General features: G+C 46.3%; 1 protein-coding gene across 25 annotated transcripts in view; it reads right to left on the bottom strand.

Moving 5' to 3' along the window:
- Nucleotides 1–14,179, bottom strand: part of NRCAM (neuronal cell adhesion molecule) — a 325,016-nt gene that overhangs the window by 56,878 nt on the left and 253,959 nt on the right. For 19 of the 25 annotated variants that reach the window (XM_070071141.2, XM_070071138.2, XM_008258359.5 and 16 more), the window contains 5 exons: nt 13,563–13,733; nt 13,082–13,138; nt 11,178–11,289; nt 7,051–7,235; nt 5,183–5,314 (listed from right to left, as the gene is read on the bottom strand). In XM_070071141.2, coding sequence (XP_069927242.1) covers nt 5,183–5,314; nt 7,051–7,235; nt 11,178–11,289; nt 13,082–13,138; nt 13,563–13,733 — 657 coding nt within the window. Of the gene's footprint in view, nt 1–5,182; nt 5,315–7,050; nt 7,236–11,177; nt 11,290–13,081; nt 13,139–13,562; nt 13,982–14,179 lie in introns of those variants that run through there. The other 6 variants (XM_051849678.3, XM_008258372.5, XM_070071144.2 and 3 more) reach the window with 2 other exon arrangements.

The raw sequence follows: 14,179 nt of genomic DNA, 5'->3' as shown, positions 1-14,179 counted from the left end.
CCAACACATACTCTTATTTTGGAGAAGAGAAACTACAGACAGAAGCACTTCATGTTTTGTTTAAAAGAGATTAATACTCGGGGCTGGCACTGTGGCGCAGTGGGTTAAAGCCATGGCCTGAAGCTCCTGCACCCCATATGGGTGCCAGTTCTAGTCCCAGCTGCTCCTCTTCCCATCCAGTTCTCTGCTATGGCCTAGGATAGCAGTGGAAGATGGCCCAAGTCCTTGGGCCCCATGCACCCATGTGGGAGACCTGGAGGAGGCTCCTGGCTTTGGATCGGTGCAGCTCCAGTCGTTGTGGCCATCTGGGGAGTGAACCAGCAGAAAGAAGACCTCTCTCTCTGTCTCTACCTCTCTCTGTAACTCTGCCTTTCAAATAAGTAAAATAATTTTTTTAAAAAAGAGATTAATACTCGGGTTTTCTGGGTTCAGTCAACATTATAAATGTTTCCATATCTATGCACACTTAGAAGTACTGTAGGACAAATCTCTGGGTAAAGAGTTGGGTTTTCTTCTTTATCTGCTTATTCTGTTGTCTACAGGGAGATGCAGGCTGAGCACCCTGCTTTTGAAGAAAGTAAGCAGGGAGGTACCAAGGAGGAATCTTTGGAACATCCTGGACCAGGCTCCAGGCTCCTGGCCACTGACGACATGAGATTGGCTTTCAGTCTCTCCCTTCCGTGAGAGTGTGGTATGAAGTATGGCAGGAAGAGGTCTGCCTTTGTTCCATTCCGTGCCCACAGCTGGAGGAAAGGGGCCTTTTAACGTAATAACAATGTGACCTCACACACATTCCATGCAGCAGGGTCTGAGACAGCCAATGCAACTTGTATGGGGGAATGATTAGAGATCTGCAAGGGAGGGTTAGACTCTCCTGCTGCCTTCAGGGACAGGAATCATGGTGTCCAAGGCCATGGATACCATATCAGGACAGCACAGGCTAGGAGGAAGAAGAAGGGACTTTGGGATACTCATTGAAGGAGGACTTCCTGGAGCCAGCAGGCAAATGCTTTGTCCCCTCCTGCTGGTAGCAAGTTCATTTTCTTTCTGGCCCTGGGTTCTACATCGACATCCTCCCAGAAGCTGCAGGTCATACAATACAACACAATACAAAGTTCTCCTGCAGCCCAACAATCTGCCGCCGAGCTCTTGGCCCTGATTTCTGTAGATAATTTGCAAAATGAGTGATTTAGGGAAAATTGTGCATTAACTATATCCTGTGTTTTCTTCAAGGAATGCTTATAGGAACACAGCCAGTCCTGAAGGGACAGGGCTTTCAAAGACATTGAGGTAAGAGCCCAAGGGATTTGGAGTTGATCCTTTCAGTTTTACGAAGCTGTAGCTTCCAGGTCTGAAATGCACAGTAGCACCACATTTTGCTACCAGAACCCAAGTCTTGCCCCTGCTGTTTCTCTGATCCTGCTTCTCCTTCAACATTGTCTCTGTGCCCTGGGCAGCCAGAGTCTGCAGTGGCAGAGGAACCATCAGTGTCCTTGTGTGATCGTCCTCCAGGCAAAAGTGGGAGCCCCGGTGTCTGGCAGTGCAGGCCCCCAACTGTGTCTTAGCTGGGTGGCACAGGAGACAAAATTCAGGCCCCTATACAGCTCCATGTGCAGTGACACTGCAGCCACACAGCTGCCCACCCTCAGTTTCTGCAGCCTCTGGAGTGGAAAGTATAGTCAGCAAGGCAGCTCACACTCCCCGCTGACTTCTGGGGTTTACTCCAAGCCATCCTGAAGGTTAAAAATCTTCCCTGTTGCCAATTCAGCACCACCGTGGCAGAGTGTCTGCCCTGGTTTCCTGCCCTTGCTTCTCTGCATTTCTCAGAAATCCTTTCCCCTGTGTGCCCAGCATTGCTGGGTGCATCTGTGGGGTGCACAACTCAGCCAATGACAGCCAAGGAATAAGCACCGGGGTCCCTTGTGTCCAGAATGGCCCCCGACAGCAAAGGCAATTCTGTTTAGAGGCCTCGAAATTCACAGGGAAATGCAAGAGGCATAGGCAGCTCAGGAGTCTACCATCCTTTAAACAGTTTTCTCTCTCATGTATTCCTCATTTTAGATTGCAGAGGCTGTCTTTGAACTTGGATGTTTAATAAGACTTAGTGTCCTGGGGCCAGCACCGTGATGTTGAGGGTGAAGTCATTGCCTGCAGTGCTGGCATCCCATATGGGCGCTGGTTCAAGTCCTGGCTTCTCCACTTCTGATCCAGCTCTCTGCTGTGGCCTGGGAAAGCAGTGGAAGATGGCCCATGTCCCTGGGCCCCTGCACCCACATTGGAGACCCAGATGAAGGTCCTGGCTCCTGGCTTCAGATTGGCCCAGCTCCAGCCATTGCGGCCATTTGGGGAGTGAACCAAAGCAGAAAAAAAGACTCTCTCTCTCTCTCTGAAATAAATACATTTTAAAGAAAAAAAAGACCTAGTGTTCACCCAAGAGGCCCCTCGGTAGAGTGACAGATGAACCAGCCACGGGGAGCAGCTGTGGGTGCCTGGGCCTAACTCAGCCCGCTACGTGTCAGTTACGAGATGTCGCAATGGCAGTTCGTAAACTTGCAGCTAGGCCCCCAGAGGTGGAGAAAGACCCCTTTCAGGAAAGCCTCACATCACTCAGTATAACTGCACAGCACCTGCCCCAGTGCCAGGGTGGGGAGTGGGGCGCACGTGCCTTGCTTTGCTGCCATGAGTGTGGCACTGTCTCCTGCGTGTCCGCCAGGGTGGCTGTTCTGAGGCTGAAAGACCCTGGCTGCGTGGGAGCTGCAGAACTCCAATCACTTCTGCTCAGCCTCCTTCTTTCCACCCTGTGAGGTCTCAAAGAACACTTCTGGGATGGAAGAGAGAAACTGAACGGGACTCTGATTTAAGAGATTTTGTTCTAGCGTTTTCCATTCTGGACCTACTCAGACAACTTAGGGTGGCTGTGGAAGGGTCAGACTGGTCTCCGCGGGGCCACAACCCCCTGCCCCCTAATCCAGGCCTTCAGCAGTCGATCCTCCCTCCAAAACGTACGCTGGGAAGTGAGTGTCTACGAGCATCATCCCAAAGCTCTTCCTATTGCTGGCGCCACAAGGCTTCCTCAGAGGCACTGCTGCCAGTGTGGGTGTCACGGCCTGGGTATCTGTGGCTCTCCTAGGTTCTGTGGGGAGACCTAACCCTGCCTTGGGAGCAGTACTAACAGGTGAGGCCTTCGCAGGTAACTCCATCCTCAGGAACAGGATCAGTGCCCTTAGGACGAACAGGCTGGAGGAAGCCTCCTTCCCCTTCTCATCACGTGTGGACAAAGACAGTGCAGCCTCATCACACACCCCATCTGCTGGCACCTGGGCCTTGGAGTGCCCGCCCTCCAGAACTGTGGGGCTGTTTATACAGTGCCCAGTCTCAGGTGTCCAGGAAGCCACTGGGGCAGCTGGTTTGGAGGGAAGGCTAGCTGAGGCATGCAGGAGGCAGAAGCAGGTCTATTATGTACCCTTGCCCTGGGTCTCTATTGTCCCTCCTCTGGATTGCATTCCTCCCCAGCGGTCTGGTGAGCTCTGTCTCACTTCCAAGAGTCCATTTAACCTCTCTTAGGTCAACCCAGAACCTCTGAGCTGCACAACAGGGTGCGATGGTGCCGAGCCTCCTCTGTCATTCATCGCCACGTTGCATGCATTCCTAAGAAAGCCACATATTGAGCCTTAACACTTCTCTTGCATTTCTGGGCTTGCGTCCACCTTCCCTGTCCATTTTCATTCATCATCCCTTGAGGGTGGCAGCAGCTTCCTGATATATAGAGTACTCCCTTCAGGTTTCCCTGAGTCTGATCATGGTCAAAACTGGGACAAGAAATACCTGAACCCCATTAGCTGGCTTCTGCAGGATGCTTTCTCCTAGGAGCGTATTCCTCTCACTGTAAACACAGGCTGGCTGTTTCCAAGTTTCTGATAACTACTGTGCTGTGTGATACAAGCAATTGCCCAATCAACAGGTATGGACCAGGCCGTGATGACTCAGTCTACGTCTGCCAATGGTCATGTTTTAAATCTATCACAGTCATTTCCGGATCCATCAGGGGGAAGAGGGCACTTTACTTCGGGAGAGTCAGTTGCATGGGCCTCTGGGTTAAGTGGAAGGAAAACTGGTATTTGATTGTGACTTGGAGGCCATGCAGAGCCGAGCTGCTCTACCTCCTAAGCCTGAAGATCAAGAACATCTTGGCAGATGATCCCAATACTGAGGCTGGGGTGCAAGCAGAAACTTTTATGTTTTTCTGGATCTACAGAGGAGAGCTGACCTCCAAAAAGGAGAACAAGGTTCCCTGATTGTCCCGTGGCAGCAGCTGGAGGTCCATGGGGTCAAAGGAGACAGCTGGTAGGTTCCTTGTTCACGTTGTGGCTGAGCAGTCAGAAGCAGTCAAGTGCAAGACCCACTTTCTGACAAGTCTCCAACCAAGTTTTGTAGAACCAAGCCTTGCTGTGACTCTAAAGGCTGATGGGAGAGCCCCTTTGGGGGGCTGCTATGGGCAGCACAATGGCAGCTTGGAGAAAATGGCTAATGAGAATGCTCTGGGAGTGAAGCTGTGGAACAGGGGTGGTGGCTGTGGAGGGTGACAGACAGCCAGGCTGCATAAGCAGTGCTGAAGTCTGACCTCAGTGACACTCAGGGAGGGAACACTGGGTAACCGACCAGGCGTTCTGTATAGACTGGGATCAGAGGATGTGTTCTGGTGACTCCTAGAGCCTGGAGAATTTGGGGACATCTGGGTTCTACATGGGATTGAAAACTGGATAGAGTTCCTTTCTCTTGTTCAATCCACCTGCCCTCTGCGTGGTCTCCTACCCATCGGTCTGCCTCTGGATCCACAAACCACTGGATGTTTTGAACAAAAGAAGATCATGGGGATACTTCCATGGTATCTATTTCTCACCTCATCTTTTATTCCTAGGACCCAGCTAACAGAGAGTACTTGTTTCCACATCTCAGTCAACATGCACCATTACATTAATAGCATAAATGACACAAAGTTATAAATGTCTAGAGGTAATAAGATAGAACTCGAAAGATATTTTGGTATCTCTGTGTAACTTATAAATGGCCGTATTCCTTAACCTAAATGATTATCACTATTTTTCATCACCATTCATCCACTGTTGAGACGCAGACACACTCTGAAGACATAAAGCAATTAGAGTCAGTCAAGGAAACTTACTTTCTATTGGGACGCCATTTGTTAGCCAGCTAATCCTGGGCTTGGGGTCACCATTGGCTCTGCAGATCAGGGTCCCATCCTCTCCTGGGGACAGCACGAGATTTTGAGGGGCCATGATCCAGTAGGGGGCCGCTTTACGGAAGGAAGAAAAAAGAAAAACACCAAAAATCTGAATCAACTGAAATATTTTAGCAAATTAACATATTGAACTATTTTATAATAAGAATCTTTATTTTGCAACACACTTCTAATCTTTTTTTTTCCCAAAAGAGGAGTAGATTTATAAGCAGTGCTTTGAAGAACACTTTAGATTTTCCAAATAATGTTTCAAGAGATTCAAATGTATTATTTCTAGACCTGTTTGATATGAGTATTGCTGTCTGATTTTCCATGAGAAGTAATCAGACATCAAAGAGGTGACTGAGGCGTGGGCATCTGGCACAATGGTTAGGATGCTGCTTTGACACCTGCATCCTAAATCAGCATGCCTGGGTTCAAGTCCTGGCTCTGCTTCCAGCTAATGCACACCCTGGGAGAAAACAGATGATGGCCCATGTACTTGGGTTCCTGCTACCCACTTGGGGACACCTGGACTGAGTTCTCAACTCATGGCTTCAGACAGGCCTGGCACTGACTCTTGTGGACATTTGGGGAGTGAACCAGTGGATGGAAGTTCTCTCTCTTTTTGATTTTCAAATAAATAGATTTTTAAAAAAAAAAGAATTGTAGATTTTTGATAGATTTTTCTAAGGTTTACAACAACTAACAAGTACAGGTAGGGCCAGAAATTATGATTTTAAATTTGGAGCCCTGTATGCTACATATAATCTTAACATCAGGAAACAATTAATAAAACTTTTCCTTTTGAAAGGTTGCAAAGATTGTATGAAACACTCACACATATCTGTCCCTCGGCTTCCTCTAATGTTAACAACTTACGTGAGCACAGTACAGCTATCAGAATAAGAGATTAACATCGGTACAGTACTATTAACTAAACTGTACGCAGCATCAGGATATCCTCAGCTTTTTCCACTAAGATACTATTTCTGCCCAGGATCCCATCCCAGGATGCTGCACTGCCTTTACCTGTCACATTTCCTCAATCTCCTCTTATCTGAGAGTTCCTTGGTCTCTCTTCGTCATCCATGACTTGACCCTTCAAAAGAGCACTGGGCAGGTATGTCTTAGATTAGACTGAGGTTTTGTTCTTTGGAGAATAACACTACAGGGGTGATGGACCCTCTGAGTGCACCACCCTGGGGAGTTCCTGAGGTCCTGACTTGCTACTGGTGATGTTAACCTGTACCACCTGGCAAAGGTGGCATCCACCAGGCTTCTCCATGGCAAGATGACTGTTCCCAATTCTAACAGCAGTGAGTCTCCGAGTCCAGCCACACTCATGGGGCAGGGAGGTCAACTCCTTCCTGTGGATGGAAGGAGTCCTGGAGAATCAGTGGACACAGATTAAAACTGTCCCAGCAACTAATTTTTGGGGGGAGAGGAACACTTTGAAGCTGTGCAGATATCCTGTTTCTCCTTGGATTTCCATCTGCTGATTTCAGCACTCACTGGTGGATCTTCCCACAGCAGTTATCACTGTGGGATTTGAACACTGATTTTCTATTTCTGCTATTCCTTCCACATCTATTAACTGGAATTCTTCTGTGAGGAAGATGTGAAGAAGGGGCTTTTTAACCTGGTTTTTAGATACACTATAAAGAGCACTGAGAAGAGTTTCAAAGGTATCATGAATGTGATCTAAACTTACATTTACCTTCACTGAAGGGCATAATCAAAGGCATACTTAATTGACCCTTCAAGGCCTGCCTTGAAGGCAAGAGAAATGCATTTTAACCATGACGTACCTCTAACTGTCACAGCAATGGTGTGATGGATGGCTCCAAGTGTATTTTTTGCTATACACTGGTAACTTCCAGAGTCTGCTTCTGAAACATGAGTGATCTGCAAGGTTTTCTTAAAGTTTCTATAAAATGTCCGGTTGGCGGGTAGTGTTCCGTCCTCCTTTATCCAGTAAATAATTGGGGTAGGCCTGGTAGAATAAATAAATAGGAATGTTACCAAAAAAGTAGTTCATGCTCTTGAGGGTTTATTTCCATGCAAGTTCCTAACAAATTCTTTATATAAAGATCACGAGAAACATACAGGTATTTTAATTAGCAACAGATTTTTATAAACAATGTTCCAAATCTTACATTTGGGTCCATATGTTACCGCTTTCACATAATCAGAACTACAGTAATTTATAGCACACCATCAACTTCCACTTCAACAATGCAGTGTGGATGCTAGCATAAGCTGCTTTACTGAGGGGACCTATTTCCTTCAACGCTCTGATCCATGAGGGACTCTTGGAAAATTTTCCTGGAAGGTACTGTCAATCTCAGGAATTACCATTAACTCACTGATTCTGAATTATAACTGTCCCTCAGCTGGAGTGTAAAATTTGTAGAGAAAGAGCTCATACACATTTCTGTGCCTGCAAACATTTACACCTAAGTCTATAGCGGATGGAAGGACTTTTTTGTTCTATAACAAGCCATCTCGTGATGTGAAGGGGATCAGAGTATAGCATTTTGTCCTTCACTTCATTATTAGTGATACTTAAAAAATGTTTACACCAATAGATAAGAAAGACTGAACTCACATATTACACCATTCTTCCCCCCACCCAACAGGTTGCGATGAAATCATGAGATACGGAGGCAGATGAAGAGCCACCAAACAGGCATGGAGCTGGACGGTCGTTCTCACTTTCCCAGCCCTGTTCCTTTGCCACCTACTTTTTTCTTTCCTCTGATTTTGGATCTCTGACTTCTTTGGGCCTTAATTTTATTCGTGTGGGGAGCAACTGGGAGCAACTCGGACTAGACTAAGTTACTGGAATTAAGACTTATTCTATGCATCTGCTCTCCCACAATATGGCGCTGGGAGAGGAGGAAACAGCTTCTACACAGCTGCCTCCAGTTCAACCAATAAGCAGCAGGACCTGCTCCTGATTGGAGGAGAGCAGCGTACTCGGCGTGTGGGTAGCAGAGTTGGGATTGGTGGAAGAGGACCATAAAGGAGGAGAGAGACAACATGCACCAGGAACATCTGAAGGAACACCTGAGGAACATCTGAGCAGCCCCCGAGAGAGCCGGCCGGCGGTGTGCCGCTCCCCTGCGGAAGTGGGGAAAGTGGCTAGGGGGAACCGCCCTTCCACGGAGGTGGAAGGGTCAGTAGCCAACCCGGGAAGAACCAGCAGCAAACCCGGGGAGGGCCGAGCAGACAAAAGAACAGTGCAGGGTCCTGTGTCGTTCCTCCACGAAGAGGGGGAGCGACAATTGGCTGCCATTAGTAATGGGGATATGCACGCTTGACTTGATCTACTGACTTTAGGAGATTTTGAGGGCAAAATGAAAACCCACTGAGTACAAACATTTCCTATGTACTGAACTATATACCAAGCACTAAGCTGCATGCTGGGAAGATCATGATGAAAGAAGTGTGGTTCAGGCATTCAGAAAAATCACAATGTTTGCTATTTAGAAATGCAAATGGTGAGGAGACATTGTGGCTCAGCTGGTTCAAGTTCTGGCAACTCCGCTTCTGATCCAGCTTCCTGCTAATGCACTTGCAAAGGCAGCAGATGATGTCCAATTACTTGAGTTCCTGCCACCCAAGGGGGAAACCCAGATGGAGTTCCTGGCTCCTGGCTAATGGCCTGGCCCAGACCCAGTGGTTTTGGTTATTTGGGGAATGAATCAATGGATGGAAGATCTCCCCGTCTCTCCGTCTCTCCGTCCCTCTCTCTCTGTCACTCTGCCTTTCAAATAAATAAATAAATCTTAAAAAGAAAAGAAGGGGGTTGGCACTCTGATGCAGTGGGTTAAAGCTCTGGCCTGAAGCGCCACCATCCCATATGGGCACCAGTTCTAGTCCCGGCTGCTCCTCTTCCCATCCAGCTCTCTGCTATGGCCTGGGAAAGCAGTGGAAGATGGCCCAAGTGCTTGGTCCCCTGCACCCGCATGGGGGACCTGGAAGAAGCTCCTGGCTTCAGGTCAGCACAGCTCCGGCCATTGCGGCCATTTGGGGAGTGAACTAGCAGATGGAAGACCTCTCTCTCTCTCTACCTCTCTTTGTAACTCTGTCTTTCAAATAAATAAAATAAATCTTAAAAAAAATAAAAAAAAGAATACCCAACGTGTATACCATTTGCAGCGAGAGGAGTCACCAACTTTAAGAATGGGAACTCCTGCTCCCAAAAGGTTGATGGTTGAAGATGAAACTCTTTTCTAATATGACAAAACTTGGAAGTTTCATTTTTAATTCTGGGGCCAGGCTTTTGGCCTAGTGACTAAGATCCACCCATGTCCCACATAGGAGGGCCAGGGTTCAGTTCCTGCTTCTGGCTCCGATTCCAGATTCCCACCAATGTAGACCCTGGAAGGCAGTGGTGATGGCTCAAGTAATTGGGTTCCTGCCATCCACATGGGAGACCTGGATTGAGTCCCCAGCTCCTGTCTCTGACTGTGGCCCTGGGCCAACCTTAACCATTGTGGGCATTTGAGGATAAACCAGCAGATGGCAGCTTTGTCTGTCTCTCTGCCTCCCAAATAAAAATTTTTTCACACCACGTCTGGTGAGAAGGATGGCTTTCTGACATATTTTTAAAAGGAGTTTTGCTGGTTTTCAGTATGAGGAGTTGAGCAATAATGTACAGTGTGATTTCCTGACTTGACCAGCAGAGGCCTCCACATGCTTCCTGAAGTAAAGTGATTCCCGGATTCTAGGAAGACTGAGACCAAGGAGTGACCAGTCCAGAGACAGCAGGGGTCACAAAATAGGAGGGCAGCATGTGCCAGAGGGTGCATGCAAAGTTGTTAGCAGATGTGCCTACACCCACGTACTTGCTCCAGACATAAGCTAGGGATCATCTAGAAACTCACCTGTAACATGGACCTAAGCAACCCTTGCCCTTCCACCTGATAGAGGCCTCCCTGCAATGCCTGTCAAGGGTGCCTCAGTTCTCAGTGGCTTCAAGGTTGAGGTGTGTCCTGACAATGGGCTTGGTTTTGCGATCTGCCAAAAGGAAGCAGCGGAAAGGACAGTGCCAGTTCTGAGGCAAGGCCCTGTGTACTTGTGCTGTTTGTAGAAAGGCCCGGGGTGAAGGTGTTAGAGCGATGTGAGGAACTCATGGCCAACAGCTCAGCTGCCGCAGCCAGCTAACCCTGGGAGTCCTGAACCTACAGCTGAGCCACTGGGCAGATCCTCGCGCCCGTTCAACCTGGGGCAGGTACAGCACAGCAGCCCCCTGAACCTCCAGAAAAACAGCCAGTAATAAGCAGCTAACCACCAAGTTTCAAGCTGAGTTGTTACACAACAGCCAAATAATACAATCAAATTTTAAAAATCACCATCATCTGATTACTGAGTCTATTTCACATGAACTCTATTACAATGTCGAAATATTTGAACAGTAATAGGATATTCCTAGAATATACTTTGGAAAGAATCACCAATGTGTTCTTGATGCTTGATGGAATTAGCACAAAATGATGACTTTTGCTATGGTATTAACATTTCTCTACCGATCCACTAATTTTTTTAAAATAAGAAATGTGCATCAGAGGATAGGCATTTGGCCTAGTGGTTAAGACATGAGTATCTCACATCAAAGCACCCGGGTTTGAGAGATGACCCACTCCTGATTCCAGCTTCCTGCTAACGTGCACCTGGGGAGACCACAGGTGATGGCTCAAGTGATTAGGTCCCTTCCACTCATATGGGAGATCCAGATAGGGTTCCTGGCTCCTGGCTTCAGCCTGCTCCAGCCCTGACTGTCGCAGGAATTTGGGAAGTGAACCAGCCAATAGGAACTCTGTCTATTTGTCTCTATCTCTCAGCCTCTCAAATAAATAAGTACATGAAAAAAAGAAAAATGAAAGAGAAGAAAAAGAAATGTATGTAAGGACAATAAGTGTTAACTCACAGGCCTTCTGCAATGCACTCCAGTGACAGCACATTTCCTCTTAATTCTTCTTTGTTACTTGCATTGCCTTCTGGAGTTAAAAATGTTGGTGGCCTCTCTCTACTTGATTTAGCTGCAAACAAGAAAATCAACATGCATTAAACATTGTGAATATGTATTTCTAGAAACAGCTCGCTATCAAAAAAGAGCTGTCTAAAATTCTAATCCATTTTCAAAACCATTTAACATTGATGGTTAAGTTTGCTAGGCTACACACACACACACACACACATGCTGTCTTGCAGAAAGCTAACCCTCACTCAGTTAACCAGGAATACAAACAATGTTGGTTGCATGGGCATTAATAGTGAGGGCTGTTTCCCTTTGTGTATTTCTTTAAGTTGGGTTTTTATGAATTTTCTATGGGTTCAAGCATTTTCAAAATGTCACGATATAGAGAAAAATCGTGTTATCAAAGCACACTTCCCTTAAGATCAGTGCTCAGGTCAAAGTCAAAATTAACTGTCTATCTTCTGGAAAATGTTGGGTTTTTCAGCAAGGTAGTCTTATGGAAGAGGTATTTTGGTTTACATTGAGGAAGATATTCTAGCCAGTTCTATGGATGAAGCAGATCAAGATCCCCAAACTACAGAGTTTATGGAAAATGCAACAGTGAGAGCTACTGACAGAGGTCTGGCAAACTGTATGCTGTAACTGCAGAATACTGGTGGAGTTCATTGAAATTGGTTTCCTCGTGGGAAAGGCAAAGCCCAAGTCAGAGACCTCAGGGATCTCAGGATGCAACCACCCTCTTATTTGAGAAGGCGTTTCCGAAATGCGCCCTTGACTTTCCAAGGCCTCTCGGAAACACCGAAGGTAGGGACTGTTACCACTTCAGTTTCTGTAAGCTTTTGACAATCGTCTGCATTTTACTGCATGGTCTGTTTGATGCTCACACACACTGAGTGGAAAGGTCATACGTCAACTATGTCCACTTCTCAGAGGAAACAAACTGAATACCAGAAAAGGCATTGCTTGAGAAAAAAAAAAAATTTTTTAAGAACTTGGAAGATTGTGGGGGAAAACGCTTTTGAATTCATGATGGGAACTGCTTTGAAGCCCATTATTTTCGATGAGTATATAAATCTTAACATAAAATAAAGGCAGGAGTTGTTGCATGTCTACCTTGGTCACTAATGATACCTTAATGCTTTTTACTTCCTAACTCGAGGGTGGCAAGCGAACACAGCAGAGATCCTGACTACAGCTCATTAAGAGGACTCCATATCCAGATCCCATTGTTTTCACTGTTAGATTCTGTAACTGAGAGCTACATTTCTCTTAGGGGTAATTAAATTATTTGTTGTTTAAAAGAAATATTACGCTCTATTTTTATGGCAGAATATTTCCACCGAAGACAGTGACTTGCTTTTAAGTAAAACTAAGAGAAATATTATTGCTAAGTATATTGACAATGGCTTTTGAAAATGGGTAGGAAATGATCCTCTAGTATGAAATCCACTTAAAGTTAGTTGTAAAATAAGAGTTTTGGTGAGTCAGTAGCCAAGGAAGTTAAAGTACTTTGTTAATTATTTCATTCACGAGCAAAATTTATGAATCGGACAAAAAAATGGAAAATTTAATGCTAAACATTCATGAAGGATTTTTCCCCCAAATCACATGAAATGATTCTATGTGAAAAACAGTTACAACAAGTTTCATTGTTATACATACATCATGAAAATGTTTTAGTGACATGCTTGAAAGTACAGCGAAATTTCATACAAAAATACATTAAAACTAGGTATTAAACACATAACTAGAAAGTTCATAAAGAAATAAGGTTAAAATAGCCATGGACGTGAAGTTAGTGAACTACATTCTACAATGAAGGAGAAACAGCAGTTACAATCACCAAAACTCACCACCATAAAACTCAGTGTCACTCAAATTAGCAGCTATAGTGTCATTCAATTCATCCACTGAAATAAACAGAATATTATGAAGAGGGCACAAAAGTAGGGGAGAAGGGTCAAAAAGCATGGGGCAACAAAAGTAAACACATACAGCTCTGCTGAGCAAGGCTATCCTCTTGCAAACAACACTAGTGCTGCCCACTGCATGCGTCATTTGCTCAGCCAACCCCAACCAGTATCAGGTGAAAGACAACCAAGGTCATCATAGAAGCAGTAATCATAGTAACACTTTTACGAAAGGTAAAATCGAGTATTTCGGGTCTGTGCGCACATTCTAACACATAGGCCAGCACTTCAGTGGGTCATTCCCAGGTAGTTTCCTGGCCAGGGACCCTCTTGCCTTCCAGGGCAGCAGTAGAGAAGACGTAACCTATTTTGCATGGATTTGTAAACACCCTTGAAAGAGAGATCCGGGAAGCTGCGCCCTCACCTGAAATCACCCTCACGGAGATGGGCTGCTTCTGCTGGATGGTCTGCGTGTGATTAAACCTGGCATAGCAGATGTAGTCTTCGCGGCTGTCCTCCGGCAGGACGTTAGAGAAGTAAAGGTCCCCGTTCAGACCTTGGGAAACCCTCTCGCTCTGTGGGAGTCTTTGAAAAGCTGCAGAAAGGCAGAGAGATGATCCAGATCGTTCCAGCATGATATGCCCGCTCTCCAGATTAGCCAGAGAAACACGCCTAGTAACACGTCTGTGAACTTGACATAGGTTTTCTCTATAAAGCCCTTTGAGTAGCAGTAGCACAGCACAGGAAAATTCCTCTGTACTTGCCTCTAGGGTGGAGGCAGAGGTGAGGTCAGATGGTTTTGCTACGTCCCAACCCCCATCTCCCTGATGCCCAGTCTCACTCACCTCCTTTACTCTTTCTGTTCTGAATTCCTCCACCACCTTCTGACATGTCACATGTTTGCATTCTACCTGTCATACGCACTGACACACTGGCTGTCTCTCTGCCCTAGAATTCAAACTCTGGGGAGCAGACACATGCATCTGCTTTGTCCCCTGTTGCCACGCTGGACCAGTGCCTGGCCCTTCACAGGGGCTTTCA

The sequence above is a fragment of the Oryctolagus cuniculus genome, chromosome 3 (genome assembly GCF_051225735.1).
Source record: "Oryctolagus cuniculus isolate XC-2025 breed Fujian yellow rabbit chromosome 3, ASM5122573v1, whole genome shotgun sequence".
Lineage (NCBI taxonomy): Eukaryota > Metazoa > Chordata > Mammalia > Lagomorpha > Leporidae > Oryctolagus > Oryctolagus cuniculus.
Note: the sequence above shows the minus strand (reverse complement) of the source record. Positions and strands in the feature narration are given on the sequence as shown.